The following is an 18,724-nucleotide window of genomic DNA, read 5'->3' as shown; positions in this document are numbered from 1 at the left end:
ACAAAGAGAGAGAAAAGCCTTGGAAGGCATTTATACAGAAAATATAGATTACAGAATTCCATCTTTATCGGTTGTTTGGGTGCACATGATCTTTCTCTGAATCTCTTAGACTTTTCTTTTCTCCTTCTAGTTCCAGGTGATTGAATCCCTCAGTCTTTAGTCATCCCTCAAATATATGACTTTAGAGGAAGTTAGATGGAACAGTGAGTAAAACACTGAGTTTGGATTCAAGAAGACCTCAATTCAATTCCAGTTTCTTATATTTTTTTGTATATATTGCACCCTCTCTTCCAAAAGAACATTATCTCTTTCAGGACAGGGATTGGTTTATTTTTGCCTTTGTATTCCCCCAACTTTTCTTTTCCAACTCATTTTACAACAACAAACAGAAACAAACAGGCTTAAGTTGTGCAGATCATACAACTAGCAGGGATTTAATAAATGCTGGTTTCCTCTCTTCCTGTTCCCCACTTCCTATTTTTCATCTTGGCTAAGATGCCAGCTAGTTAAATAGCAGGTCTCTGTTGTACCCCATATTCTTTTGTAATTCATTCTTTTTCCCATTCTGCTCTCACCACCTGTAGGCAAACACACACCATCCTGATAACCACGTTCTCCTTTATTTGATATTCAGTGGAACCAAAAGTTATCCTGTCTCATCTGAAGAGGATTCTGGCACCTTTTGTTTGGTATCAGTTGTTAGACTCTAAGCATTCAGGTAAATGCAGTTAATGTAGAAGATGGGGGAGAAATATAATCACTAAATACTCCACTCCTTCAGCCACACACACTTTTAGAGGCTCTCCCATTTCTGCCAATTCGCGGTCAGATAAATTAAAGTACAGATCTGTGAGAAGGTTTCTTTAGTCAGAAAGTGACCTCTCCTTCACTGGAGAAGGCATGTTGAATTTCACAGTTGGGGTTTTCTAGGAAGTCCAATTCAGTTTAGACAGTCATTTATGACTCTAATGCTAGGCTCTGACACTACTCTCCATCCCGACTCCAGTAGTTTTAGTTTTAAATTCTGTTCCAGTCGATCAAAGAAAGAAACATTTTAGGTACAACTGTGTGCCAAGAGAGCATTTAGATAGTGCAGGAGATAAGAGCACTGTCCTGGAGTCAAGAGGACCTGAGTTTAAATTTGGCCTCAGACACTTACTAGCTGTGTGATCCTGGGCAACTCAAGCCTGTTTGCCTCTGTTTTGTTGTCCATAAAATGAATTAGAAAGGAAATGGTAACTCATCCAGTATCTTTGCCAAGAAAATTCCAAATGGGATCTCATAGAATTGAACACAAGAAAAAACAACAACTAAACAAGAATGTGACAAAAACCATTTTAAACTTTGAGGATACAAAGGGAAAAATAAACCAGTCCCAGTCCTGAAAGAGATAACGTTCATTTGGGAGGGAGGAAACAATACAATAAATAGATAGATAGATAGATAGATAGATAGATAGATAAGATAGATAGATAGATTTATAGAGTCATTTGGGGGTGAGAGGCAAACTTGTTAGTTTCTGCATTTCTATATCTCACTATATAATGGAAATTAAGTTCTCAAAGGCTATTACTACAGAGCACATGCTACAGCCACTGATTTCAGTGGAAAGATTTCTATTAAGAACCTATCAGTTAATCAATCAGCAAGAATTTATTCTAATCTTACAATTTGCCAGGCACTTTGCTAGACTCTGGGGATACAAGGACAAAAGCAGAAACATTCCCTGCTCTTAAGGAATTTACAATCTGACCAGGGGAGATGTTTATACGCAGGTATATGTGAGATAGATACAAGGTGATTTGGGTAAGGGTGGAGAAACATCTGTGGGGTTTGAGAAAAACTTTGTGCAGAACAAAATATTTGAGCAGAGCTTTTAAAGAAACAAATGTCTTTCAGAAGTGGAATTGAGGTGAGAATGTGCTCCACAGATAGGGATAATCCGTGTGGAATCACATAGATGGAAGATGGAATCTCACCTGTGAAAACAGAAAGACCAGTTTGACTAGACCACAGAGTGAAAATTGGAAAGGTATTTTGGGGCTAGGTCATGAAATAAAAAAGTCTGTAGATAAGCCGAGTATCAAGGAAAGAGAGAATAATCAATAATGCCAGATACTTCCAAGAAAACAAGAAGCATGAGGACTGAGAAAAGAATATTAGATTTAACAATTGAGATTATTGGTAAATTTGGAGAGAGCAGTACCAGTTAAGACTTCTAGCCAAGTTGAGAGAGAATTATACTCTAATGATGAAAAAGACATTTTTAACACCATAGTAACCTTCAAAGATTTTCTGCATAGCTGTAGAGAGCTATAATCCTAGTCTCACTAATTAGGATTTTTTCTTTCCCTGAAACTCAATCAATCAATCAACAAGCTTTTATTAAATTCCTGCTGTGTACCAAGCACTGGGGATAAAGGAACATTCCAAGTTTTATATAAGTCAGGGACTAGAGTGGTGAGAGTAAATATTTTTGTTCTCATCTGCAAATAAATGTGCCAAGGACTATTTTTAACTTCTAGAGAAACAAAGGGAAAGATAAAACATCCTCAGAGAAATTATATGACTTGGCCAGTAAATAAGTGAAAATATTTAGTACAGTAATTGAACCGAGAAATTTTTATGTGCAAATTCTCCAGGAAGATATATAAGATGGATGGGAAGTCAATGTAGTTTCATAGAAAGAGACATTAATATGGAGTTAAGAGATGTGAGTTCAAATCTTAGCTCTATCACTTATTATATATAACCTGTATGATACCTTGAGGCAGGTCACAATTTCTCTGCATTTCTTTTTTTCCTGGTTTGTAAAATAAATAGGTCCCTTTCAGCTCAGGACATATGACCTTAAGAATATGCTGTCCATATGGGTTCCAGTCAGCCCATTTTCTAATCATTGGGCTATAAAGCAAGAGAAAAGAACAAACAACCTCTGAATTATGTGTTTTCCTAATTTGATCTGAGAAAAGCTTTTTTTCCCCTTCCCCTCCTCTATTATATGTTCATTCCATCTATCAAACTCTTTAAGAAGTGACTGTTTCGTATAATTAATATCAACCATTAAACTACAACATTGAAGGAGCAATTGCCTAATTCTGAGGAAAATTAAAATTTATCACCAGCACATGAGATAAAATGAATACTAAGGAGAAGGATGGAACACCGTGCAGAAGATAAATAGAAAATCAAGAGGAATATTGACTTGAGCCTTCTCCAGCGCAGGGTAATTTGGCTTCTAAAATGAGTTAGATCATAATAAATTAAATTTAGATTTTTGCACATCAGTTAAATAACTCCCCAGACAGAATTCTAGGGAGAAGAAGAGGTGATAATACATGGTGGAAATATTAAAATGAAGATCTTATCTAATAATCCATAATTTATGTGCTGTCCCTGAAAGAGTGAAGAGGATTTTCCAGCTCAGATATAAAGTCCTTTCCCTGTCAGTGGCCTGGCATGAGCAATAGGTTTGTTTGCCTCCCTCTTATCCTTCACTTTTAAATGGAGCTTAGCTCAACTAACTCAACATTTTTTCTTGTGTGGGCTTTCCATAGTTGGCAGATAGATCTTGAGTTGCCATATGTATAGAGATGAGAAATGATAGGATACTATCACTACTCATATTTACTATCTGTGTAATACTTGAGCAAGTCATTACATTTCTCTGGGTCCCAGCTTTGTCATTTGTACAATAAAAGAAGGGTGTTAGATTAGATAACCTCTAAGATGACTTCCAAATCTCAATCTATATTCCTCTCTTTACCTCCCCAAATATTGTTGTCTTGGAATTATACCAAATGACCACTTATTTTTATACCCAGTGAGGTACAGATAAAATCCTTTTGGGGAAGGTGATTTGAATTTAGTTTGTGAATCTGTAATTTTCCATTCTGATAATGGAAATAATGAGATTTCCTCTGTGTTCCTCATAGCATGGAGACATGCTGGAAAAAACAGCTGTTGGGGCCATTATGCATTTCTCCCATTTCTCTAAATTTAGACTATTGCCCAAGAGCTTTGTGATTGGTTCTTGAGTACTGGTTGAGACTCAAACACAACTTATATCTCCTATATGGTAGGACCCTAACATTGAACATATTTTTTTATGCTGTTAGATATGCTATGGACTAAATCCTTTCCTATGGAGAAGCAGCATTCTGATAAAGTGGAAAGAATACTAAAGTTAGAAAAATGGGTCTAAGTTTGGGTTTGCCCACTACTTCTTTGCTGGGTGACCTTCGGCAGATCACTTACCTTCTGAACCTGTTTGTTTCCTCATCCACTTGCACCACCAATTTTTCAGTGTGGTCAAGCTCCATCATATAATGCTAGGTGAATGTCAGTGATCCTTATTTTTTCCAGGAATCATAAAAATGCTAATACTGAAAAAGAAATGAGAATTCACCTCATTGTAATCCTTTCCTCTTGAAGGTTCAGAGAGGTATGGCCATTGGGGTAAAGTCACAGAGCTAGTGATGAAGAGGTAAAACCTAGATCTTTTGACTCTTAGGAGTTACTTTCATTTAGGTTTTTCTCCTTTCCTCCTGTGGAACGAAATCTGATAAGAAAATAAATTGAATATCATTTGGGCCTATAGGTTGGAGATAATCAGGACCGAATAAGAAACCAAATGACATTAAAGATTTTCTAAGGAAACTCCTTATAAATAAACTTCCCCGGCATTTAAAACCCTTCATAGTCTGGCCTCCACCAATCTTATTGTACATTGTGTTACTTTTCCTTAATCACCATGCTGTTCTTCCTACACCACACACTGTTCTCTACCCTGTTTCTTGAATTGCTGTGCCCGGAATGCCCTGCCTCCCTTCTTCTTTTTAGGAACTATCTCTTCCTTTCAGACTTAATTTGATCACCACCTTCTGTGGGGCTTGATCCCCTGGCTGCTAGAGCTCCCCTTCCCCAAATGACCTTGTATTTATTTTATAGTATACTTTGTTGATCCTTGATAAAATGTAAGCTTCTTGAGGACATGGACTGTTTCACTTTTGTCTTCATAACCCAGCCTGATCTATAATAGGCACTTAACAAATAAAAACTTTGATTGATTTTGATTTATTTGAAACAAACTTCAAACTTTTGTAGATTATTTGTTCTTGATTTCTTAGCTTTAAGGAAAAGGAGAGTAAATGACTGCATTTCAAAGAAGAGATTGGAAAGGTTATTGGGCAGTAAATTTTTAAAGAAAGAGAGTTCTTAGGAACTAGGAGGAAAGGACTTGGAAACATAATTCTCCAATTTTTTTTTCAGTGTATGAAAAGGAAAATAAGGGGTAATTTATGGTTGGGTCATCAAATTGAAAGATTTGCTCCCTTGGATACCAGTTAGATACTTTGGGTGTCCATCATGGGAATGCAGTAAGCTGGAGCATGTGGGGGTGGGGGGTGGAGGAGGATGTGAATGGTCTGTCCCTATGGCTGTGGCCACTTAATCTTCCTGAGCCTCAATCTCCTCATCTGCCAAACAGAAGCAGCGAAATGACAGGCTGGGAGCTCTGCTTTCTAAGTGTGAGCTCTTATTAGGACTCAGAAGCACTGCATTCAGCACAGGTGGAGTGAATAGCCAGACTTTGAAGTGAGCTCCCAATTTAGCTCTGAAAGCCAGTAGATAAGGCTGCTGCCCTCCAGAGCCCTGAGCAGATTCTAGAGAAAATCCATTCTCCGGGTGAGGAGAGAGGGAGACAGGCTTTTGTTCCCTCACTTCAATATTCTCTCCTCTCGATCCAGAGCTATTCCTGGTGCTCGGGCAGGCCTGCATCAGGATGTAATGAAGACAGAACAAGGAGCCAAAGTGGGAGGTCTCGGGGGTGCAGCAGGCAGTCAGGTTGGAGGATTGCAATGGCATTTCAATATCATGCTAAGAATGCATATTTTTGATGCCAGAAAATTCCCCTCTCCATGGTACCAAAGTATTAATTTTGTAATAAGTCAAGTCCCATATGTTACTGAGAAGACTCCAAGCCTCAGGCGGCTGCATAGGAATACACACAAGACTGCTGGAGTTTTTCAAATTGGGGGGGGGGGCACTGCCATTTTCTAAACTAGCCTTGGGCAAGCAAAAGCCTTGGCTTTCTCCTGCTTTCCCTGAATGTAGCAGCTCTTGGCCATAGACCAGATCCATGGGATTCATCCCTGGAGCTTGAAGCAGAAGATCTCCCCCACTCTCCCCCCTCCTCTTTCTCTCTTCCTCTCTCCCTCTTTCTCTGTTCTTCCCTGTCTTTCTGCCTCTCTCTCTCTCTCTCTCTCTCTCTCTCTCTCTCTCTCTCTCTCTCTCTCTCTCTCTGTTTCTGTATGTGTGTCTCTATCTTTCTGTCTGTTCTCTATCTCTCTCTCTGTCTCTGTCTTTCTGTCTCTCTCTTTCTCTGTCTCTCTCTGTCTCTCTGTGTGTGTTTGTCCCTCTCTTCTCTGCCTCTCTGTCCCCCTCTCCATTTATTTTCCCTTTCTACTTTCCCCTTCCCTCTGTTTGTCTCTTGTCTTTGTCTCTCTCCTTTATCTCTGTGTTTCTCTGTCTTTCTAGCTCTCTTTGTGACTCTCTACAACCTTCTCTCTCTCTCTCTCTCTCTCTCTCTCTCTCTCTCTCTCTCTCTCTTCTCTCTCTCGTTTCTCTCTCTCTCCATCTGTCTATCTCTGTCTCTTCCCTAGTCCCATTAATAAAAGATACTCCTTTAACTCCAAGGGCCCTGTTTCTTAGGTGTCCTCTTTCTTTGTGGGAAACAGAAGATGAAAACCTTGAGTTTCAAAACAGACTTTTTTCTAATTAAAGATGCTTGACTGTGCTTGCTGGGAAAGAATTCCTGGAGAAGGTTCTCCAAGCTCCCACTATTGGAAGTTTTTTTCGGGGGACTCTGTGTTACGTGATGATTGGGGGCAGTATTTTGCCTCCTCGTGTCATCTCCAATGGGCTGCCTCTGCAATTTCTCTTGCCAACATTATTGCTGCTGCTGAGAGCTTTCTTGGGATTCAATCTCAGCTGAGCTCAGGATGCTTCCCATGCTGCCTCTGAGGGAACAGACTCTGTGGGGGTGGGAGTGGGGGGTGGTTTGCCTCATTATCTCTGAAGTTGAAAACACCATGCTGTTTTTATTGGCTCCCTGCAATGAGTGGGGATGCAGGGGGGCCCTTGGGAGTTCAGGCCAAGTCAAGGGGCCATTTAGTCAAATTCTCTCTCCTCAGATCCTCTGCACTGAGCCTGGAGTCAGGAAGGCCTGAGGAGAAATCCAGCTTAACACAGTTGCCCACCAGATGATAGCCTTAGATACCTCTCTCTGCCTCAGTTTCCTCAGCTACAAAATGTTGTGAGAGTTAAACAAATATATTTTTAAATGCTTAATAAATGTTTGTTCCTTTCCATTCTCTCTATATTTCTGGCTATGTGTTCTCTGCTGTTCAACTTCTAGTGCTGTCCATGGGCAATAGACATACCCCAGATAGCAGCCTTTTTGAATTACTCACTAGTGCACTTGGACACTAATATCTATAATTTCTGTAGTCTTTCAGAATTGCCTGAGGACACGGAGCAATTAAATGACTTGCTCAGCGTTTGCAGAGCTCTCATGTGTAAGAGCAGTGCTTGAACTCAGGTCTTTCAGGCATCAGAACCAGCTTTCTGTCCATTACCACATGCTTCCTTCCTCTCTCCCATATAACATTGTCCTGACCAGTATGAATTTATAATAACCTTGCTCAAATCCATTATAACCCAGATCCCAACAAGACAGTTGCTAGACCCTGCTGCAATGTCATTTAACCTACTGAGTATGTTTAGACAATGGTTTCTACATGACTAATTGTGTCATTATGAAACATTTTTACTAATGCCATATTTTCAGAGATCGAGTTAGCCTGGGCATGCCTATAATGCAAAATCATTCGGGATGGTACACATATTCTTGGAAACAAAATGATTGTGACAGAGTCCTGAAATTAAAAAAAAGCACACCAAAAAATCCTTGATATTAAGAACTGGGCAAATCCCCTTCTGTCTAACATTTCCAACTTCCTCGTGCATTTAATGTGGGGGTGGACTGGGTGATATCTGAGTTATCTTGTAGTCTTAAAGTTTTGTGTTACTATGACCCTGACTGGTGCTTACAGCTTTGGAAACTGAGACTCATCCCTTGCTGTACAGCCAGTACAATGACTGAGCAGCCCCCAGAAAGTACCACATCTATTCCCTGCCCTCCATCCACCTACATTCTCCCCTCTTCCAAGTCCATTAATATAACAGACCTATCATCCAACATAAATAAAATCCATTATTAGATAAAAATCACCGGTTTCAAAAGCCTCATTTTGTGCTATTAGCAGGAATACCCTGGTTCCCAAAGGAGTTAACAAAGAGGAAGAGACCAATTATTAGATAAGGTCACAGCTTTCTTTAAGCCTGGAATGAATGAACAAGTTAGGATCTGTCTCCCCTGTTACCCATCATCTGTGGTTGCCCAGAGGAGCTAAACAACTGTCAGGGTATCATCTTTCTTGTGGGTTTCACCTTGTTTGGGTCCTTGCGATGTGGAAACTATATCCTTGTCATTGATGGGATGCGACTGACAACCCTTCGATTACAGGGTCATAGATTTAGAGCTGGAAAGGATTCTAGAATTCATCTTGGTCCAACCCTCTCATTTCTTATTGGAGAAAACCAATAACTTTAAAGAATGGTATCTCATCCAAGATCGTGCAGAGGTAGTAAGATGCAGAACTAGGCTTTCTAACTCCAAACCCAACATTATTTCTACTAGGCCATCCAGCACCAGTTTCTTTAAGTTCCCTCTTGGGATACAGATAACTGCATATAAATCCAGTAATATTACAGAGGATTTAAGTTAGTCAACAAGCATTTATTGGGGACTTAGGATAGATCAGCACTGTGCTGTGTGGATATAAAGTGAGCCTAAAACATGTTCTACCATGAAAGAACTCACAATATGCAACTATGCATGTATTCATATATAAATATATATATATAATACATGCATGTATGTGTGTTTTATATATATTATTTATAAATGTATTATGGAATATATGTTAATATGAGTGAGAACCCCATATTTATAGTGATAATTGAAGGCAATTTGGTATCTTAGTGGAAAGAATGGAGTGATTATCTAGTCAGAAGTCCTAAATTCAAATCCAGCTTCATATTAATTGTGTAGCCAATGACCAGTCATTTAATCTCTGCATATCTCAGTTTCCTCAGCTGTAAAATAAGGACAATAAGAGTACCTACCTCATTGGATTATTTTGAGGATCAAATGAGATACATAATTTAAAAGAAAATTTTAAAAAATTATCTAAAATCACTTAGTAAGCAAGTATTTAATATGATAATGAGCAATAATAATAATAATAACAATAAGCACCTTTCCCTTCTCTATAATAATATCAAATCCAAGCTATTATCCCTCATGTCTAGGGACAGAACCCGAATACCAACTAGTATGGGAATATGCTTCCTTCTGAGGGTACTACTGATTTTCCTAGTTGTCTTAATGTAGTCCAAAGACTCAGGTCCTTTTTGAATCATCTATTTTCTTTTCTTTTGGTAAGTAGTATTTTATTTTTCCCAAATATATGCAATAGTAGTTTTCAACATTAATTTTTTTATAAGATTTTGAGTTTCAAATTATTTCACCTTACCTTTCATCCTTCCTCCCCAAGATGAAAAGCAATCTAATAGGTTATACATTACAATCATGTAAACATATTTCTAATTAGTCCTATGGTAAAAGAAACAGAAAAGGGAAAAGTTGCAAAAAAAAAAAAAAGTGAAAATTGTATGTTTTGATGTGCGTTCAAACTCCATAGTTCTTTCTCTGGATGGGGATAGCATATTCCGTCATGAACCTTTTGGAATTATCTTTGGAGTCATTTTTTGCTGAGAAAAATTAAGTCAATCATAGTTTATTATTGTACATTGTTCTCCTGGTTCTACCCACTGCATGTATATCTTTCCAGGTTTTTCTGAATTCTGCCTGCTCATTAATTCTTATAGCATAATAGTATTCCATTATATTCATATACAACAATTAGTTCAACCATACCCTAGTTGATGGGCATTCTCTCAATTGCCAATTCTTTCCCACCACAAAGTGACCTACTATAAACATTTTTATACATGTAGGTCTTTTTCCTTTTTTATGATCTCTTTGGGATACAGACCTAATAGTGATTATTTCTGGTCTATAGGATACATATATATATAGTTTTATAGTCCTTTGGGCAGATTGCTCTCTAGAATGGTTTGATCAGTTCACAACCCCACCAACATTGCATTAATATCCCAATTTTCTCACATCCTCATCAACATTTATAAATGTTTCCCTTTTTGTCATATTAGCCAATCTGATATATATGAGATGGTACCTTAGAATTATTTTAATTTTCATTTCTGTAATCAATAGTGATTTAGAACAGTTTTTCATATGACAATAGATAGATTTATTTTCTTCATCTGAAAACTGCCTGTTCATATCCTTTGACTGTTTATCAACTGGAAAATGACTTTTATTTTTATAAATTTGACTCGGTTCTCTATATATTTGAGAAACGAGGTCTTTTTCAGATACTTGCTGTAAATCTTTCTGCTTTCCTTCTAATCTTGCTTGGTTTTATTTGTGCAAAAACATTTTAAGGTAATGTAACCAAAATTCTCCATTTTGCATTTCATAATATTTTCTATCTCTTATTTCATCATAAATTCTTCTCCATAAATCTGATAGGTAAACTATTCTGTAGTCTCCTAACTTGCTTATGGTATCAACTATTATGTCTAAATCATTTACCCATTTTGACTTTATCTTTGTATATGATGTGAGATGTTGGTTTCTGCCTAGTTTCTGGCATACTATTTGCATCATCCATTATCCAAGAGAGATCATTTGTAGCCTCCAGATAGCTTTTCTGGGATAGGAGCAAAAGTGTGGATCGGAGGCAATTTGACTGTACTGAAGTTAATTAGAAAGAGTCCCTTAAGTATATGGGCTGCTAAGGTAAAGAGATCAAGAATTTGGGAAAGTAAGCAAACAGGTAGTGATCTCAGCTGACCTGACTTGAAAACTTGTAATAACAAAATAACAAGATGCAGTAATGGCTTGTATTCACTGGCTATACCTGTTATTATAAATCAAGGCATTTATATCCATTTTCCTCTACCCTTGTTGGTTCTGTAGACCAGGAAAAAGTTCTTAAGTTGATGGGCAGGAGGGATTCTGCAGAGACCCCATTCAGGAAAGGTTTGATGACTGCCTTCTGTCCTGGGCTGCCAAGGACAGGCTAGGACTGCCCAGAGGGGCCACTTTGTATCTTGCCCGGACTCAGGGTCCGTGAGGCAGCTCTTGCCTACCCTGGGTTCTCTCCTGAGGTGTGTGTGTGAGGCGGGGGGGGGGGGGGGGGGGAGTGAGGAGGGCTCCAGGCAGTCGCTGCTCAGTTCTCACCAAGTGCATGTTTGTGTCACACAGGCCTTGGAGAGTGACTGGGGTGACTTGTGGGACGAGTTTGAGGAGCGGCGGTACCTGAGTGCTAAGAAGTGGCAAGTCGGCCAGGATCCCTATAAGCTGTACTCCTTCAACCAGCGGGAGAGCGATCGGATCCCCAGTAACCGGGCTATCCGGGACACCCGCCCTGACAGGTATTTCCTCCTTCTCCCTCTTTTCTGCTCCCTCTGGTGCATCTGGTCACTGCATAGAGGTAACAAATCGAATCAGCTGGTCAGTGACTTTGGGAATGTCATTTGGTCTCTCTAAATTTCAGTTTCTTTATCTGTAAAATGTCATTGATTGTTATACCAGCCCTGCCAATCCTAGAGGGTAACTTTGATGAAAAGGGTTTTGTAAATATTTTAGATGGCTTTCTAAATGATATATAAATGATAATTATTATTATTTTACAGATTAGAAAATTCCAAAACAGAAAAATAAAATAACTTGACCAACATATATAGTGATTTAATACACAAAGGAGACTATAACGTAAGGGTTCTGGAGCCCAGTGCAGTGCTTCTTCCAGTATCCTATCAAAGGCGCATTTTTCATTTTTGCTGACTGCTTTCACTCTGGTTTAAGTCCTCATTACTTCTTTCATGCTTAGACTATTAAAGAATAGCTTCCTAACTCATCTTCTTGACTTTAATCCTTTCTCTATCCAATCCATCTTATTGTTATATTCCTCTTTCTCAACTATAACACTGATTATGTCACTCTTCTGATCCAAAGCCTACCATATCTCATTAGCTACTCAACAACATCAAGATCCTTCATGATGTGGTACCTACTTACTTTCAAGCATCATTTCTTATTATTTTCCTACATAAACCCTTCATTTTGTTGGTTTTTTCTTTCCTGTTTTTTTACTTGGGCTGGCCATTAACATCATTTCCCCTGGCCTATTACTCAGACCCCTCTTCTATTTAGTGGGACAGATACCTACATCAGTGCTGAAAGTAATTCATCAAAATTGACAAGAATGCTATCCCAAAGTCTGGAAACCTAAACCTTAGCCCTGTCTCTACTTAAGTGGCTAAACATCTTCATCTATGAAGTGAAGGAGTTAATAGATTCATAAAATTTAGAGCTGAAAAGGACCTTTGGGAGTTGTGAAGTCCAATCCCTTCATTTTACAGATGAAGATACTGAGGTTCATTGATACTGTAGTGATCCACATGAGCTCACACAACTAATGTAGTGCAATAGATGGGTCTAGAATTCCTTTCTTCTGACTCTTAGTCTAGTCTCTCTCTCTCTCTTTCTCTCTCTCTCTCTCTCTCTCTCTCTCTCTCTCTCTCTCTCTCTCTCTTTTTGTCTCTTTCTATTCAAAGATTCCTGGTAAAAGAAGATAAAGTACTTAATTAGAACTTCAGGCCTCTTAAAATACACAAAATGAAAAAAAGGCATTGAAGGCAGTAGCCATGGCCCTGATCAGAGATAACAATCATATCTTCCTGACAATTCTGATGACAGGCCCTGTGCTATGGGATCTAATCTTGATGCAGGAAGAGAAAAGTGCTCCAGTCAACTCATAGGACCAATAAGCTAACAAATATTTATTAAGTGTCACTATGTGCAAGGTTTCTATGAGGATTTAAAAAAATTAGATCTGTAACTCAATTGTTATGTTTGAGTATGTTCTTTGCCAGCTTCTCCAAGGGTCATAAAAACCTTGCTGGGTAAGTGTCTGTTTCTCAGAAGTTAGTGCCATCTGATTAGTGACCCAAACCCATAAAAGGATGCCGACTATCAAATTACATTCTCTAATAATAATAATAATTATTATCATAATAGCAACTTTTTCTTGGAATTGTGATTTTATTGGTATAGGAAACTGCATTGAGAATTTCCTAAACTAATGAAATCACAAGACTGTTAAAAAGGAACTATTATTATCATCATCATTATCACCATTATTAATTATTCTAATTATATATTATCATATAATTACTATTATCATAAATAATAGTAATAATGATGATTATTTTAATGACAATGATAATTTCAATGTAATGATTTATAATTTGTTATTAATAAAGTAGCTTATATTGATTTAATATTTTATAGTTACAAAATCCTTGCTCATTTGGTCCTCATATTAATCCAATGAGGTAGAGGGGGTAGGTAAGGTAGCTAAGTAGCATAGTACTAGGCATGGAGTTAGGAAGACCCATCTAAATGGGTTCAAATCCAGGCTCAGAAACTTACTAGCTATGTGACTCTGGGCAAGTCACTTAACCCTATTTTCCTCAATTTTCTCATTTGTAAAATAAATTGGAGAAAGAAATGTATTAATTCAGGAAAGCATAGCAAACAAATAGTGATCTCAGCTGCTCTTGACTTGAAAACTTATAACTTATAAATATATATATATATGAATATATTTATAAATATATAATGACTTATAATAACAAAATGGCTTGTATTCATGACAAACCACTCTAGTATCTATGCCAAGAAATTCCCAAATAGAGTCACAAAGACTAGGATACAGCTGAAAATGATTGAACAATAAGAAAGGGTAGATGTTATATACCCACTTAACGGATGATGAGATCCATAATAGCTCAAAAGAAATTATACTGATTATCCATACTGGAAAACCAAGTGGAGGAAGATCACACATTGACTAAACTATGGCATGAAATTAGATAGGCTCTTGGTTGGGTTAGTCCATTCATGCACATGGAAAAGCATCATAGATGAATGATGAGCTAACCCTAGAGTTGAATATAAATAGGAATCAACGAATTTGCAAGTCTGAAGAGAAATCAATGGTCATCTGATTCAGCACAAATGTGAATGGAATCCCAGGCATAACAAGGTTTATCTGGCTCTTTCTCAGAGACCTCTAATTAGGAAGAAATTGGGATTGGTTGCATTTGGAAAGCTGTATAATGTTCTCAGTCACATCAAATCCTCACAATCACACACACACACACAATTACTAATATTCTCTTACTCATGTTCTGTGGCAGCAGAGCCACTTTGGAAAAGTCAAAGTTTTAGCTAATTCAAAGTACAATAGAGAGGCACACTATCCTGGGCCAGTCTTAAACTCAGGGCAATCTGAAGATAGAATGCAATGAAACCCTCCTGGATCTGAAATATAATCAGAATGCCTTTATTTACAACATAGTATTATATAGATGTAATTACTAAAAATCGGACATCATTCTCCCCTACCTCCACCAGGCAGGAATATTAGGTTATAAGGACATTCCATAGGAAAATGGGAGCTGTCCAACTTTTGGAAAACCATAAGGCTAACTTTTTTACCCCCTAGTTCTGTGGAACAATCAAATTCTTGAGATATCTTTTTTTGCCACCTTAAAGAAAAGCTTACCAGCCTACATAAATATTATTCCCATCATAACACATAACATCCCTCCCTTTGCTGGCAAGGTCCTCCAAAATCTGGTGATTTTCTATCCCTTAAAATATTTATGATCCTAGGAAGAACCCTAATATAATTAGCATATGAAGAAAAGTCCAATATAAACAATAAGAAGAGAGAAACAATAAAAAAATATAAAATTTCTGAAAAAAATACAGTCCATTGCAGGGGAAGAGGTAACTCAAAGTAAGTCTCCTAATGTGAACCAATAATGCTTAAAAAAAGAGCAACATCAGAAAAATCAGGGCCGTGGAACCAGTAACAACATGTTTACCACAAACAGTTCCCATTATTTGACAGGGTCATCTTTAGCAAAGTAGGTAAGAGATCATAAGACTTGCATACAATCTCTTTTGGATCGTTGCAGACACTGGGGCTTACACTGTAGTGCCACCAATTTAGTGTTCTCTGGCCCACCAATCAACCCCAGTATCCCCATCAGATAGGTGACACAAAATTCTTGCATCTTTAAGGTCTCTACTGGGGGGCTATTACCCTCTTTTTTTCTCCCTTTCACATTTTCCAAGGTCTCAAGATTGCCAATAAGCCAATTAGAAGATCCCTTTTCTTCCACAAAAATTTGGTAATCAGTTTTATACTTTAAGATCTCATATTTCACGAGCCGACTCAAGGCTGCTTATGGGAGAAGGCATTGTTACTCTTCACCTAACACAGCATTGGGCTCAATGCCTCTTCCCGTCATCCCCAGAGCATCTGTTTGTGTTGGCAATCATATTTTTTTCCAGCTAGCCACTGGAGTTGTCCCAATTCTTGCTTGAATTCTACAAATTATTCTGCTCAAGCCTTTACAATTTTGTGACAAATGATCCCCATATCTAACATCTGACACCCTCAGGTATGGCACCTTCCAAAGGTCAGGATCTAATTATTCCTGACACAGACTAGTCAGTGCAGATTAGAGGTCGGCTTGGATCCAGTTCCCTAAACCCATTTCTTTTAGAAATTTCACTCTCTCCATTGGTGATTTGTACTTTGGAACCAGCTGCAGAAGGAAATCTTACAGAGTCAGTGGGGGGGGGGGGTTCCTTTTTTTCCCATGGAGAGAAATCCTTATATAAACCTAAAAATACAGTAACTACAAACCACCAGAATCCTGGCCACCTATTTACAGAATCCACACAATTTAAGAGCTCTAAAATATCTCAGTGGCCGTCTTATCTAAAAGGATTAGATGAAAAAGAATCGTTATTTTAATAGGCCTAAGAAATCACATAGCCTCTGCTTGGAGTCTTTCTTGCAGCCTGCGTGGAAGAGGAACCCCTTACATTGTGATATGATAAAGAGCATTATACTTTTATTCAGTTCTAATTATTAGGAAGTTGCTACTGCTGTTGTTGTTTTCTCTGATAACTGATATAGCTTTTTAGGGCCAAGTGGTGTAAATATAATCCTTCTTCCATATGACAGTCCTTCAAATACTTGAAGATAGCTCTCATATATTTCCTTGAGTCTTTTCTTCTTCACATGTTCTGTTCTTAAAACAATTCCTATATATCAGGAGTCAAGACCTTTAACCACTTTGCTTGCCCTCTTATGAATATTTTAGGTCAATAATGTCTTTTTAAAAAAAAAAAACTGTAGCATTCAATAGTAAATAGCTAAGTGCCCTATCCCTGGAAGTTCTTTCTTTCCTTTCCTTTTCTTTTCTTTTCTTTTCTTTTCTTTTCTTTTTTTTTTTTTTTTGGACTGAGGCAGTTGGGGTTAAGTGACTTTCCTAGAGTCACATAGCTAGGAAGTGTTAAGTGTCTGAGACCAGATTTGAACTCAGGTCCTCCTGACTTAAGGGCTGGTATTCTAACCACTGCATCACTTAGATATCCCTCCCTAGAAGTTCTTAATGGACCACAATACTACACTACAGTTTTTTGACTATCACATCACACTGCTGACTTGTATTGGGCTTGTGGTATACTAAAACATCCCAAACTTTGACAGGACAACTGATACCTAATTAATCTATATCCTTTATACTTGTGAAGTTTCTTCATTCCTTCCTCCTTCCCTCGTTCCCTCCTCCCCTCCCTCCATCCCTCTTTCTTTCTTTCTTTCGTTCTTTCTCTCTTTTTCTCTCTTCCTTTCCTTCCTTCCTTCCTTCCTTCCTTCCTTCCTTCCTTCCTTCCTTCCTTCCTTCCTTCCTTCCTTCTTTCTTTCTTTCTTTCTTTCTTTCTTTCTTTCTTTCTTTCTTTCTTTCTTTCTTTCTTTCTCTCTTCCTTCCTTCCTTTTTTCCTTCCTTCCTTCCTTCCTTCCCTTTCTTCCTTCCTTCCTTTCTTCCTTCCTTCCTTTCTTCTTACTTTCCTCCCTCCTTCCCTTTCTTCCTTCTTTCAAATTTGATGATAATTATATCTGTGTTATCTGTGTTTTTATCTAAATCACTTATAAAAATGTAAGATGGCACAGAGCCAAGCATCTGTTTGTCTTGGCAATGATATTTTTTCCAGCTAGCCATTGGAGTTGTCCTAATTTTTTGCTTGAATTTCACAAATTCCTCTGCCTAAGCCTTTATGGCCTTGTGACAAAGGATTCCCATAGCTAAAATCTGACACCCTCAAGTATGGCACCTTCCAAAAGGCAGGATCAACTTATTCCTTACACAGGAAAGTCACTTGAAGTTAGAGGTTGTCTTGGATCCCTTGGCTGAGGGTTTGCTGCAATACTGACACTGAACCATTAACTCTTTGGATCTGACCATCCAAACAGTTCTGGATCCATCTCTGTTTTATTTCTCCCCAGCTTTTCCATAAGAATAACAAGAATAACATTCCAATAGAATAATATAAGAATAACATGATACTTTATCAACATTTTGCTAAAATCTAGAAAAACTATATTAGCAATATCACTCCTGATCTACTATCTACATCTAACAAAGGAAATGAGGTCAGGCTGGTAGTACTTGTTCTTAATGAAGCCATGCTAGGATTCATAATGATCCATTCCCTTTTGAGATGTTTATCACCCCTCTCTTAAATGATCTATTCTAGAATCTTCTCAGGAACCAACGTCAAGCTCACTGTCTGTACTTTCTGACCTTTTTTGGGGAAATACTCTGAATCCCTGGCCTAGCATTGCCTTTTCCCCACTTCAACCAGGAAATTAACTAGGTCACATTGTAATTCAATTTTGTTAACTAACACTAAATATTTTGAGTGTTTAAGCTTAACTCAAACCATTCTAGTAATTCAGGTTTGGGAATGGAATGCAACAGTACATGTTTTTCCTATCAAATATCATCTAAATAAATATTTTTGTACCAAAAGATTAAAAGGATATTATTACTAAAAAGAGATACTGCTCCTCTCTGGTCCTGTACTCTTTAGGGCAGCAGTGCTGGGTCTAAAAGACATTTTACAGGTTAATGGGAATTCTGAATAACTCAGGAACACTAGTTCCCCATAGGATGAACTTTTTCTAATCTTCATCTGCTAAATGATCTTCAATTGCTTTTATACACATGATGGGTATAAATATAACTAACAATTATTGGTACTAAAGCAATGATCTTAAATGAACTCATAAGGGAATTGTGGTAGGGATGCTGTCAGCCCGAGTATTGCCTTGGTATGCTTCACCAGGATAATATTTTATCATTTCAGATTAAGTTTGGCTGAGTGTGGTACCATTTACGTAGATCTTGTTGTTGGGGAGGCTGAGGCTGGTGGATTGCGTGAGTTAGGGCAATTAGGGAGTTCTGAGTGGTTACCATTTTCAAATGCTAAATCTAACATGAATATGGTGGGCCCTGCAGGGTGTAGGGTCACCAGGCTGCCTGAGGTGAAGTGAACTGACCCAAATTGAAAAAATAG

At 38.0% G+C, this 18,724-nt stretch overlaps 1 protein-coding gene across 1 annotated transcript in view; it reads left to right on the top strand.

The window, feature by feature from the left end:
• GALNT14 (polypeptide N-acetylgalactosaminyltransferase 14) overlaps nucleotides 1–18,724 on the top strand; it is a 313,597-nt gene that overhangs the window by 158,775 nt on the left and 136,098 nt on the right. The window contains exon 2 of the mRNA XM_031951227.1: nucleotides 11,480–11,649. Within this exon, the coding sequence (XP_031807087.1) occupies nucleotides 11,480–11,649 (170 nt within the window). The remainder of the gene's footprint in view (nucleotides 1–11,479; nucleotides 11,650–18,724) is intronic.

Source organism: Sarcophilus harrisii, chromosome 2, assembly GCF_902635505.1.
Source record: "Sarcophilus harrisii chromosome 2, mSarHar1.11, whole genome shotgun sequence".
In the NCBI taxonomy this organism is placed as follows: domain Eukaryota; kingdom Metazoa; phylum Chordata; class Mammalia; order Dasyuromorphia; family Dasyuridae; genus Sarcophilus; species Sarcophilus harrisii.
This window is presented reverse-complemented; position numbering and strand designations above follow the sequence as displayed.